At 40.7% G+C, this 12,901-nt stretch overlaps 1 protein-coding gene across 1 annotated transcript; it reads right to left on the minus strand.

Moving 5' to 3' along the window:
- Nucleotides 1-528: 528 nt before the first annotated feature.
- RPP40 (ribonuclease P/MRP subunit p40) lies at nt 529-12,445 on the minus strand. Its single transcript, XM_054285004.1, has 8 exons — nt 12,326-12,445; nt 10,303-10,447; nt 9,352-9,420; nt 7,275-7,370; nt 5,992-6,117; nt 2,612-2,810; nt 1,551-1,685; nt 529-822 (listed from the first exon to the last, which is right to left on the minus strand). The coding sequence occupies exons 1-8, from the start codon at nt 12,443-12,445 to the stop codon at nt 624-626; spliced, it is 1,089 nt and encodes a 362-aa protein (XP_054140979.1). The 3' UTR covers nt 529-623.
- Between the last annotated feature and the right edge of the window lie 456 nt (nt 12,446-12,901).

Consider the following 12,901-nt stretch of genomic DNA (forward strand, 5'->3'; position numbering starts at 1 on the left):
TTAAGAAAGGAAGCAGCAGACTTTTGCCTCACTGTCAGAAACATACTTCTTCTGGCAATCAACTGTGATCTGCAAAATCAGGGGGGCAGGTCAGTAAGCTTTCACTTTTTCCACATTTAATGGGTGCCTCTCCCAGTGCTACACACCTTCTCCTCACCTTTATTCTCCTACCCCTACCACATCAAGGAGAACACATCCACCTCTTTGGGTTCTTTGCTAGCATGTAGTCTGAAATACCTTTAACAGGGATATGAAGGTTTTGCAGATCTTTCATGTAAAGAAATAAAACACTTAATCCCAAAATGAGCTTTTCTGACAAATATTTTAGCTAGCAATCTGTAAAGCTAACTTTCAAATTCTAAATTTGCTCCTGGAAAAGAGGATTCCTGAGAAAAACTCTCAAAAACTTAACTTTTCCTAAAAGCTGTGAAGTTTTGTGAAGTTTTTCAGACGGCACTGTATGACAGTGAAGAAACAAAAATCCATTCCTTCCATTGGCTACAAAAAACATGATCAGACTCTTAGTACTTAATCTGTTAAATAACTACCTGTACAAAAAATATTTTATTAGTTTTCTGTCAGTAACAAGGGATTATTAGAGAACTTCTTGTGTGGACATCGCTTTATGGAGGACAATCATCATGAGTTCCTACAGCCATGTGAAGCCAGTAGTCCAGATTTCTAAAAATGACAAAGTTGTACAAGTTCTCTCCTCCTTTGTGGAAACCATGTTCACTTTCTCTCCAGGAAACAGGGCTGTCTGCAAAGCCATGCACAGTTAAGGTCAGCCAATGTGCCAGTTTTGGTTCACCAAAATAGCAACTGCAAGCAAGAAGACAAGATAAACAGTGATTATAATGGAATAGGCAGCACATTCAAGTCTACACTATAAAGTAAAACAATCAAAGACACACTCCAGTGAAAAATTATTAACAGTTAAAAAGTTTAGTCAATAATAAATAAACTTGAAAGAAAATATTCAGAACACATTAGGGAACAAAGTAAGATTGACTATCTATTACTCCTATCATAGTTTTATACATGGCAAATCTGCAAGTTGTAGCAATTAGAAAAAGTTCTAAGTTGCAAAGTAGCAGTTCTGACTTTCCTACAGCATGCACTGTCTTTCAGAAAATTGAAAATTTAATGAGAACAATTGCTATCAGGGAAGAAAAAAGACATTGGAGGAAGTAGTCTAAGGCTATGCTTGACACAAATACTTTTACCACCAGAGAGGAAATAGATTATGAACAATCAAAGCCAGATACTATCCACTCTGCATTCTAAAAATGTAGGAGTACCATACAGCCAGTTTCTTAAAAATTCAGATAAAAACCAAAGTCATGACTACATGGCTTTTTCAAATTCAAGGCATTCAAAATTGTCTATTGCATTTTATACTGATGTCAAGCTTCCAGTTAATTTCCTAATTAAAACAGAAGTCTATATTTATGTATTTTGCTATTTATTTACAACTGCAAAGTACTTAAAAGTGATTTGAAATAAGAAGTGTTTAAGTGCTATAGTAATGTGTTTCTGTCAATCCTTACCACAGCTGCTCCAATAACTGAATAATCTTCTCAGGAATTATAAAGCCTGTGATTGTGCACAAAAAAGCTTTTTCCACCACTGTGTTGGGCTCAGGACAGCAATAGGTTGATAAGAAGTTGGAGGATTTGTTGTCTCTGGAAGAAAAAACAATGAAGTAACTGAAATAAATATGCTTCAAATATTCTATAGGATGTCTTAGTAATCAGAACCTGTAACAAACAAGTAGGATCTATGTATATCATCTAAATCAATGCCAAGTAATTAATGACCAAGCAACCAATACAAAAGATCTCATGGTGCTGTGGCTTAACCCTGTAAGCACCCAAACACCACACAGCTGCTCCCTCACCCACTCCCACCTGAAACCGAAAGGGTAATGGGAGAAAATGGTTGAGATAAAGACAATTTAATAAGCAGAGGAAAAGTTCCACACAAAGCAAAGCATGCAAAGGAACTCATTTACTACTTCCCATGGGCAAGCAGACGTGCAGCCATCTCCAGGAAGGCTGGGCTTCTAACTGACTTGGGAAGACAAATGCTGGAACTTGGAACATTTCCCACCCATCCTTGCCCCAGCTTTTGCTGCTCAGCATGTCACCACATCCCATGATGTGGGATATCCCTCTGTTCCGCTGGGATCTGCTGTGCTGGCTGGCTTCTCTCCCAGCCTCCTGCCCACTCCCAGCCTCCTTACTGGCAGGGCCATAGGAGAGACATTAGGAGTGCACAGAGGAGACAGAAAGGAGAGACTGTGCAAGCCCTACCCACCAAAAGCCGAAACATCCCCTGTTACCAACACTCCTAGTCACAGATCAAAGCACAGCACCACACCAGCTACTGTGAAGAAAATTAACTCTATCCCAGCCCAACCCAGTACATATGGGTACCCCTAAAAACACAGATAAAATCATTTAAGACTTACATAAACATTTAACTACATAAAAGACTCTCACTTATAAAACAGTGTCTGTCTTAATTTTTATTTGACTATTTCTTAAAATAAATTGTGGTTTTCCTTACTTAAAACATTTTTAAAGATCAAACAAATTCAAGTACTTACAAGCTTACTTGATTCAAGACAGCCCCCAGCCATTCAAAGAGCTCCTCTGTACTGCAGGACTCCTCTGCCTTTCCTTGTAGATCATTACTTTGTAACACTGGACACTGCAAGTCCCTTAAGGTGCTGAATGTTATTTTTGGCTTCAGGGCCTGTATCTGGTTTTTTGAAAAGTATGACATCAATGTTGATCCCTCTGCACCTTAACAACACAGTACCACAAACAGCTGTTATGAAACTACTAAACAAAAGAAGCAGTGAATATGTGAAACATTTGTATATAAACAAAAAACGCAGTGTGAAACTGCTTGTGTGCTTTTAATCCATGGCAGAACCATAGAATCTTCAGCTTCCTTATCCTCTTGGAAATAAAAGTTAGTGCAAGATTCAGCAACTTAATACAGCTCAGTAAATTTGCTATCTCACTACAAGGTGTAGATATGCCAATACAAAATTCAAGCAGAATTAACTGCATGAGTAATAAAATGAGCTTGTTAAAAAGATGAACTCAGAGTGTTCCTGAAAAGAAACAGATAAAATGGAGCAGGAATGTCACCTCAGAACAGCATTTTCCCTGAATAATGGAAAAGTGAACATGTGATTAGAGGTTTAAGAACAGATTTATCAATGATGTCAAGAGAAATTCCAGAATAATCTGGAGCATAAGGACTGAAGAGAGAAGAAAGAGGAGAGGGTAAAGAAATCAAAATACATCACCAATGTCGCTTTACTAGAAGAATAAATTCACCCCTGCTCTCCTCTCCCTGATACCTCTTCACTGCAGTATGGCTGTAAGAATTAAATGTACCTTGATGGCCTTGTGGGAAAGCACTAGTAAGAGATCCAAAACAGCAGCTACCTAGACTGAAAAACTAACCTAAGCTGGCATATTTTAAATTCAGAGAGATATCACCAACTTGCTTTTGGAGCAGGGAGGTAATTGACATGGAATAAATTCTCCTAAATTTCAAATTCCAGATAATATGTGCTATTTCCAAGAAGCAACAATGGGTGTTTAGGAGACCAAGAAATAATGCCTTACTCATGAAAAGTCTAAAGTGCAGAGGAACATCTAGATACCACAGAAAAGGCATGTGTAAACAGCAGAAATTCAAGAACAGGGTCAGAAAATATGGACTGCCTAAAGTCTATCAGCCTTATTTACATCATCAAAGACAATCATTTGGGGGAGTAGAAAAAGGAGAGTTAAGCTCTTTTTTTTTCCCAGTCATTCTTCAAAAAAAGGTTGTTCCAAAGGGCACAGTGACAAAGACAGTCACTGAATTCTTCTTAATTTAGTATTTTTATAAAGACATATGTAAGTCTGAGGAGTGCCAGAACAGATGATCCTCCTTACATTCTATTAGCACTTGTCAGCCTAACAGGTTCAAATAATGCATAATGTTGCCCTAGAATTCCTGGTAAAATATAGAAAATCATGTATTTTACATGTCTGCTGCACGTGGGAGCCTCAGCTAGAGCCTTAAATCTCAAAGACTACAGTCGGACCCTAACAGAACAATTCCTCTAGCAACAGCACAGCTTTCTATGTTAACAGCAACCAGGCACACCATCAAAGCTTTCCAGAGGCCATTGAATTTCATCCAATAAACACGTAAAATTGTGATAGAAATCACAGCAATAGAAAAAAGATTGTATTGCCTCTGTCATTAAAGACATGAGATGCTCCATATTTCCTTTTCCTGTTCTTCTTGGTGCCAAAACCACATTGGAGGAAAACTGGGTATGAAAACCAAAAATTCTGCAGTGCTGGCCGTAGCAAGAAACACCAGATGTCAGCAGGAAGGCTGAAAGCAGAACGTTCACAGAGGACACACATTCTCTTGACAAAACACAGCCCATTTTTTCCCTTACAGCAGAATCTACACAATGTCTCATATCTATTAATAAAAACCTATAAAAGTTTTATTTTTGTCAGTACTAAGGAACTAATAGTCTTTTGTGTGTTATGAGCGCAAGATTCTTGCACAGAAAGGCATTCAGATTTAACTCCATATTCAGGAAATGATTGACCTGACCTGTTTTGGGGATGTAAGAAAGTGAGGGGAAAAAAAATTGCTATTCTTCCTGAATGCTGTTAGCACAGGCAGCAGCAAACATATGAAAAATAGTGGCCCTAGAGGCATTTTGCTCTCTGTCCAGGGTCAATAAATCCAAGCAAGCTGAGCGTGAAGATCTGCCACCTCAGCTGGATTTATGTCACCATTTATGGTAGCAACAGCCTTCACTGTGACTCTTTCCTGAAGATTACAAGGATGGGAATTGCAAGCCTTTAAACAATTTCTGTATGACAAACAAGGAAGCATCCTTGTCATATGATTAGTACTTACAAAGGGGGAGGGGAAGCATGAAGGAATAAAATGGAACATGGGAAACTCCTAAAGGAGCTTGTAAACAGCTTCTGTTTCTCAGATGAGTTAACTCCTTCCAAGGCTCAGACTTAGCCTTAAAGAGCCAGGAAAAATGAATAATACAAAGAGGAGACGGGAAAGCATTCTCAGGGACCTTTCTAATGCCCTTTCTCCCTAGTGTGGAGACTCAAAGCAAAACAACACCAAAAAGCTACACATCTGTGATGAAGAAAACCATGACACTTGCAGTTTTCATCAGTTCTATGCAAATGCTACATATCCCTACATATAGCCTGCTCTGAGGTAATATAAACAACTGGGGACTTAAAAAAAATTCCCTCAGAGAAGGAAAAATACTTGAGTCCAGAAGAAAAAATAGTGTAATTGGAAAACAGTAGATAAACAAATAGTAGAAGATTATTTGAAACAGTACAATTTCTTATAGTAACCTTTTACTTGGCTCCAATCTCAAACAAGCTCGAGAATAAAGTGATCAAACAGCACTCTGTATTTGGGCACGTGGCACATGATGTAAACAGGGAATCTGAACATGTCCTGTAACTACTGAGGAAATCAGAGCTCCTCATCCTAAGTATGTAACTAGATACATAACTTATGTGTATTAATAAAAAAAAATACAAACCAAAAAAAGAATATTGATAATGGTTACGTATGTCACAAATTTATAAACAAGAGGCAGCACCATCAAACAGGCAGTTTTGCCACAAGGCCTGGGCAACACAGAGAAAGGAAATGAAGCAACTAATATATCTCCTATGAATCACTGTGGTGCCCTTGAACTGAGATGTTCTGTGCACAGGAAGTAACACCCTCCCCACCCCAAACAAATAAAGAAAACAAACAAAAAATCCCACCCATACACTTTTTAATCCAACTTTTTCCTCCACTGAAAATGCATTTGTACAATCACTAGAAAAAACACCCAGTAAACTAAAAATATTCGGACTTCACGTCAGCTGTGTTTTAGTTTTGCTTTTGGTTCTTATTTACCTGTATTGTACCAAGCCAGTAGAAAGTCAAATTCTAAAGGTTTCTTTTCTTTCAAGGCCCAAAGCACTCTGTTATGTTTCTTGCTCTCAGGGTGAAAGCCAGCATCAGTCAAGTCAACAGTGATAACTGCAGAAAATACACAATAGCTATTGGTACCCAAGTGAAAAAAAATTATTATTAAATTAGAAGAGCACAAAGAAACCAAAGAACATTAAACTTCCTCTTCACATTTGCAGAACCTTTACAAACTATTTGATTATGCAAATATGACTCCCCATTATTTAAATAAATATTCACCTCCTGCAGGCCTTATTTTGATATAATCTGGAACTGCTTCCTCATGACTAGAGGGACAGATTCCTCTTGAAATGGCATTGACAGAAGTCCCTGAACAGTGCCTTAAAAACATCTTGCTAATCAGGCAAGCTATTAGCAGTTTAAAGCTATTAGCAGTAAAAACCCCCCATAATTTCTAACAACAAGTCTGTCATGTATACAGAATAACACTTTTTCAATAGGTTGGTTTTTTCCTAGGTGAATTGTCCCATGCATAATTTATATTTATTTTTCAAATGGAAATTTCATTATATATTTTGATGATCAGAATGGTAAAATTATGTCCCATTTTGCCAAAATACTTACTAGAGGTAACAAGTTTCCCCTCCTAAAGTTTTTATGTAACTATACCAATCAACTGCTGCAAGTTCCAATTCATTTGAGATGGCACAGTGTTCATGTTTGGGTTTTTTTATTTCCTAAAAAGACAAATTAGTAAAATTCACACTCAAGATGTCTCCTCTGCAGCTGTTAAAAAATTATGGTTTTCAAGTACTTGGTACATAGAGATTACCATTTTAGATGTGTGAAACATAGAACAATTCTGCCTTTCAAGCATGCAGCCTTGGGTGAGGCTTTTCACTGATTTTGTACAGTGTACACATTTTAAACACCTCCTTAATCAGTTTAAAATTTTCTAACTTATATCAGAAGGTATAGACACCACGCAGAGTATGCAAAAATTCTTAAGTACTACATCACTCCAGTAGAAACAGCACAATGAGAACCCTTGAAATTAAAACTTTTATAGAGTACTGAAAAGGTGATGTATTTGTGTCCTTAAAGCTGCTTTACTACTTGGAGAAAAAGTACTTTCTCTCTTCAGGCAGTCCTTGTATTTGCATCTGGAAAAATATAACCTAGACAACAACTAATTGTAGTGAAAGGCTGTTGTCAACAGCCAACAAGGTGCTTCTTAAATCAGCCCTGTTTAAATAAATACTTACTGTACCGCATGACTTTTTTGCCTGAATACCGAGAAGGGCGACCTTGCAGTCCAAGCTCCTCATAAGTGTCCTTATCCACTGACAGAATTAGTTTACCTATAAACAAACCAAATTTTAATAGAAATAGTCTTCTACTTGGTTCCCTTTGAAGTCTTTTGAGAACTGTACACCTTTTACAACGTTAGCTTTCGATCAATGGTATTACTAATGTAATGCACACTCCTTAGTTCCAGTTAAATGGATTACCAGATTAATCCTTAAAAAAAAAGGTTATAATTCAATTATTCTTTTTTATAAAAGAGGTCTTGTGAACTAGAGTAAGAAAAGTATAATATTATTCCTGAGCTAGTCATAGCTTTTTTACTGTACTACTCAGTTCATTGTCTCCATCTTTCCTCCACTCATCCTCTAGCACTTGCTGTGTCATTAGCTGAGCACTACATTGCACAAGGGCCTGATTTAGTAAACATTCATGCTCAACATGCACTGCTCAACTAAATAAACAAAAGCAGTTCCTCATGTCCAGTGGGACTACTCACACAGAGTAAACTACGCCTGCTAGCGATGAGCTGATCCGTGCTGGAACAACTCTGCTTCTGTGCTCATAACCTAGATCTGGCTGCTGCTGCTTGGTACAGAGCTTCACACAGCAGCTCTCTCCAGCACAGTCCTTGGGCTCCACTGCACAAGGAACAGCACAGAACACAAACAAGTAACGCTGCAGAGGAAGAGTTCAGACAGTGACATCACCAGGAACTGCAACACTGCCTCTGCAATAATTGTGCACAGCTTGTAACATTTGTATCACACAAACTACATCACTATCAAGTATCCATTTTGCCAGGACTGTGCCAACAGACATATAAAAGAATTCTTCTGAACAATCTGAATTTACTCATGCCCTCATGGGCACCTGTCATATTACAGCTTAGGCTAGAAGGCAGATAGACCAGTTTGTATTTCCATTATATCTTATGTACTGTTAAACAGAAATAAGACAATTTAATTGAAGCTCAAAATAGCTTCATTTTCTCACCTGAGATGTGGGACATTTTATGATGTCTTCTCATAAAACTGTGATGCAATTGAAATAGACTTTTAACATGTTACATAGTTCCCAGCAGAATCATTAAACGGTTTGGGTTGGAAGGGGCAGTAAAGACCATCCAATTCCATCCCCTCTACCATGGGCAGACACACCTTCCAGGTTGCCCAAAGCCCCATACCCCCTGGTCTTGAACACTTTCAGGGATGGGGCATCCACAGCTTCTCTGGGCAACCTGTTCCAGGGCCTCACCACCCTCACAGTAAGGACTTTTTTCCTAATATCCAGTCGAAACCTTCCCTCCTCCAATTTGAAACCATTCCCCCACATTCTACTACCACATGACCAGCAAAAAATTTCCTCCAAGTTCTCTTCCCCTTAGGTACAGGCAGGTGCTCTGATTCTCCCCAGAGCCTTCTCTTCTCCATGCTAAACACCCCCAGCTCTCTCAGCCTGTTTTCTTAGGAGAGGTGATCCAGCTCTGTGAGCATCTTTGTGACCTCCTCTGGACTTGTTCCAGCAGGTCCGTGTCCTTCCTGTGCTGCAGACCCAGAGCTGAATGAAGTACCCAAGGTGCGGCCTCATGAGAATAAACACTTTAAATTTTATAAGTGTTCCTAAGCAGTGCTGATAACTTTCATTTTGGTACAAATTCTGTCTTTAAGACCAGTAGGAAACACGAAGTTGGAATGCAATGTTTTTACAAAGATTGCAATCTTTGTAAAGATTGCAAAGCAATTATGTAGCAATTGCAATTATGGTTGAAGCATTGACAATGTGACTATACATAAGTGAAGCTCTTTTACTGTTTTTAACTTCCTTCAGATGAAATAAATAATTTAACAGCATGAATGAAAAAAAAGAGCTAAAATAAGTATTTTTTCCAATTCACACGTATTTCTAACAAAGTTGGCAGTACAGTAAGCATTATTTTCCAGTTGACATAATTCCAAATAAAAAAAAAAAAACAACCAGAAACAACCCAGACCAGAATTGACATGAGTTACTGAAACCAAAACAAGTCTCCCATACCATTTGGTAGCAGAGCTGCAGTATTATCTTGATCAATTTTTGTCTTATAGGTAAGTGCGTAGCATGAACCTTTAACAGTAAAGCAAAAAAACATGAGATTACACAGCCTGTAAAGACAGACATGGCAAGATAAACAATTCACTGCAAGACAACCAAACATGACAAACACCATCTGAATCACTCTTGTGTTTTCATCCACTAACTTTCTTCCACCTTCTCAAGCAAAATGGCATTGTTATTAATTTTATAAACCCTGTTCTGGCAATATTTTAAAGGGCCTATAATAGGGATAATGTTCATAATATGCCCCTATATGAAAACATTTTCTTTCCTTCCACCTGTGACTCTCCCCAGTCATCAAATGGAAAACCCAATTGTTTGCCAGACATATTTTTATTATCAGTTCACACAAGGACAAGGTGGCTGGGCAGAGGCTGTGTCTTTCTTTGCATCCTCTTTGCTCTTACCGGGTAAGGATGAGCTGTCACAGCTCTCTCAGTGAAACATAAAAAAGAAGGAAGCATATTCATATTTTTCTCTTGCCTGCTTGGAACACAGCACAGCTCTGTGTTGAAGTACGAAGGAACAAAAAAGGGAAAAGAAAGATTTCTACAAGAATCTGCATAAAAGTGAGGTGTAGAAGAAACAGGTGTGAGGATACATGGAAGCCCTCTCATAGCTGGCTTTCAGAATTGAGGTGGAATAGAGAGAAATTTACAAGGAAAAATCACAGGAGTTTTGGACCCAGTGGGTGTAAACAAATGTTGTCACACATGACAAAGCAGAAAAAAGCATATGAACAAATTAATGAAGAATTTGCTTAGTACTTTTCCTTTCCTTCCTTTAAAACACTTTTCAGAATAAGTACTAATAAGACTACTAAAAATTTTGCTGTGCTATAAAAAAAAGTACATTATGGCTGCGTTCGTTCTGTTCTGATTTCCTCCTTACCTTTCTTCACGAAAGCATCAATGAATTCATGAGCGACCAATTCATGAATGGGTAAATTCCTCACCAGGTAGTACTCTCCAAAATCTGCAATTGTGCTTTTCAGCACTTCAGGTAGCAGCCCACATTCCGGGATCAAAAAAGACACCTATTAGGAACATATTTGTAATGTAAATCCTATCCTAAAACCTGTCCTGAAACAAAACCCCAACCAAACAAAACAACAAGAAATACTTTTCAAAGATGTATCAGTATGTTATGTCAAAATGAGATAAAAAAAAGTAATATCAGGCTATTTCTAGGTACACTAAATATATTATTTGGTGGTTTGGGTTTTGGTTTTTTGTTTTGTGGGGGTTTTTTCCCCTTTTTTTTACTTATACAATAGCATTTGATGTATTATGGAAAGATGTGATCTTACACAGCATGAGTTAACAGAAGATCTCATTTCACATCATTACACATTTTAGCTTGGTGTCACACTGGGACACTCCTTCAGCCCTTGCTGGAGCACTTGTTGAAGCAGCTGTAACTGAAAATGTAGGCTAAGCATTTCTGTAATCTTAGTGGAAACGCAAAGACCAAAGTCGAATCTTCAATTTACCTTTTGCTTAAAAGCTTCCCCATATATTTTCCAAAGACCAAGAGAACCCTGAAGTCTGGCAGACCAGGGAAAACAAGGTAATATCTGGCAAGTAATACATGGCAAGTATGAAGCTTCCCAGGCAGCACAAAGGTCTGTCTCCTTGCTCCCCTCTCTGCTCCTCAAAAAACTTCTTTCCCAAAGCTCTTGGAGAAGAAGGTGTGTATCTCCCTTAGCACACGTGTTCAAGACAAGTAAGGACTGACAAACGAGCTGCCTTCCACACCGGTAGAAAGTTCCTGATTAGCTGCTAAAAATGTCTCAGAAGTCAGAAACAGCTAACAATTAGCCCAGAGAGTTACAGGGTAGGAGAAGGGGGTTATGAGACAGGGTCCTGCCTGATTGCTGCAAAATGTGGAATACTACAAATCTTCTTAAGGAAGGATGTTCTTTTATGTTTGGCCTTTGTACACTTTCAAGCCTAATCAACAAGAAAGGAGATTTAATCCATGAAACAAGAGTAGAGCTAACAAGCTTTAAGTGAAGTCCAGGTCTCTTTGTTAACGTTTAGGGCTGGACGTGTTTCAGTGATCTCAGACCTAGGGTGAGCTTAACAAAGCTCGGGGAGAAGCATGTACCACTGACAGCGGGCACAAAGAACACAGCATTCAGAGGCCACAAAGACATTTGGCAGAGCTCCCAAAAGAAGTAAGAAACTTAATAAACCCAGCAACTCTGCTGAATCAGCTCTGAGAGGATAATAGGCAATTGCGGCAGGTGGAGAACACGGCCACCGGCCCCAGAAACCCCCTGACTCCTAAGCAGAGAAAGACTGAGCATGTGGATTAATTAGCATGGGAGACTCATCAACCAACAGAAGATAGAATACCAATTAATAAGAGAACTATGTAACTTGTAGCCAATGAACTCTAATTCCTTTGTTTGCTAAAATGTATAAACAGTGAGAAGTTTTGATAGGTGGTGGTGTGCTTGACTTGTGGAAACCTCCGCCTTGCGCCCTGGCGGAGTAAACGATGTCTCCTTTCTAAACCGGACCCTGCGCCTGTGTTTAGAGAGATCCTTAAACCGGCACCACCTCTGCTCCTCCTGCCCGCCCGCTCCTTCGCTCCTGGAGGAAGGAAGGAGTTTGTTTCTCCCATGCTGAGCGAGACCACGAACAAAAAGCGGGGCGAATTTGCTTCTTTTTTTTTTTTTTCCTCTCCCCAAAAATGAGTCGTGCAAACAAGGACGGAGGAGCCCCCACAGGACACCGAGCCTCGCGCGAGCGGGGCACCGGCAACGCTGCCCTGGAGCGGCCGACGGGCAGAACGCCCGGGACGGGCGGCGTGGGCAGCTCCGACCCTTCCCTTCCCTTTCCCCTTCCCTTCCCGCCTCCCTGAGGGGGTCCCGCCGAGGCCCGGGCTCCGCGCTCGCGCCACTCACGCGGTAGCTGTAGGCGTGGTCCCGCACGTGCGCCACGTGCCGCGAGCGCGGGTGGCGCGCGTGGCCGCGCTCGCACACCAGCAGGTGCCGCGGCGCGCGCCCGAGATGCGCCGGCAGCATCCCGGATCCCGCCCGCCTTCCTCCTCCTCCTCCTCCTCCTCCGCCGCCGCCGGCCGGGAGCTGCCACACGCGGCGGGGAGGGCCGGGAAGGGGCCGTGCCGTGAGGTCACGTCCGCCGGCTCCGGCGGCGCTTCCGCTGTGGTGGTTGCGATGCCGCTGTCGTCGCTGTCTCCGGTGACCGGCCCAGCGCCGGTGGCCGCTCGGGGCTCTCGGTCCCTGCGGGCTCTGAGCAGCCCCGGCACGGATCGGACACCGCCCCCGCACGGGCTGGGTGTGCATCCGCTGGGTACGCGGTGGTTCAAGCACGGCGGTGGTTCAGTGCCCGGAGGGAGCAGGGGAGGGACCTTTTCCAAGAGCCTGGAGTGACAGGACGAGGGACAATAGCTTCAAACTGAAAGAGCGTAGGGTTAGATTAGATATTAAGTTTAAATTATTTACTGTGAGGGTGCTGAGGCA

The sequence above is a fragment of the Melozone crissalis genome, unplaced genomic scaffold, assembly GCF_028551555.1.
Source record: "Melozone crissalis strain CALT ecotype California unplaced genomic scaffold, PUWL_Pcris_2 ptg000042l_1, whole genome shotgun sequence".
NCBI lineage: Eukaryota > Metazoa > Chordata > Aves > Passeriformes > Passerellidae > Melozone > Melozone crissalis.

Coding starts and splice junctions, on each gene's coding strand:
- RPP40 (XM_054285004.1), bottom strand. CDS start 12,445: ATGCTGCCGGCGCATCTCGGGCGCGCGCCGCGGCACCTGCTGGTGTGC. Junction 10,448..12,325: donor ACCACGCCTACAGCTACCGC/GTGAGTGGCGCG, acceptor TGTTCCTAATAG/GTGTCTTTTTTGATCCCGGA. Junction 2,811..5,991: donor ACTGGCTTGGTACAATACAG/GTAAATAAGAAC, acceptor TGTGTTGTTAAG/GTGCAGAGGGATCAACATTG.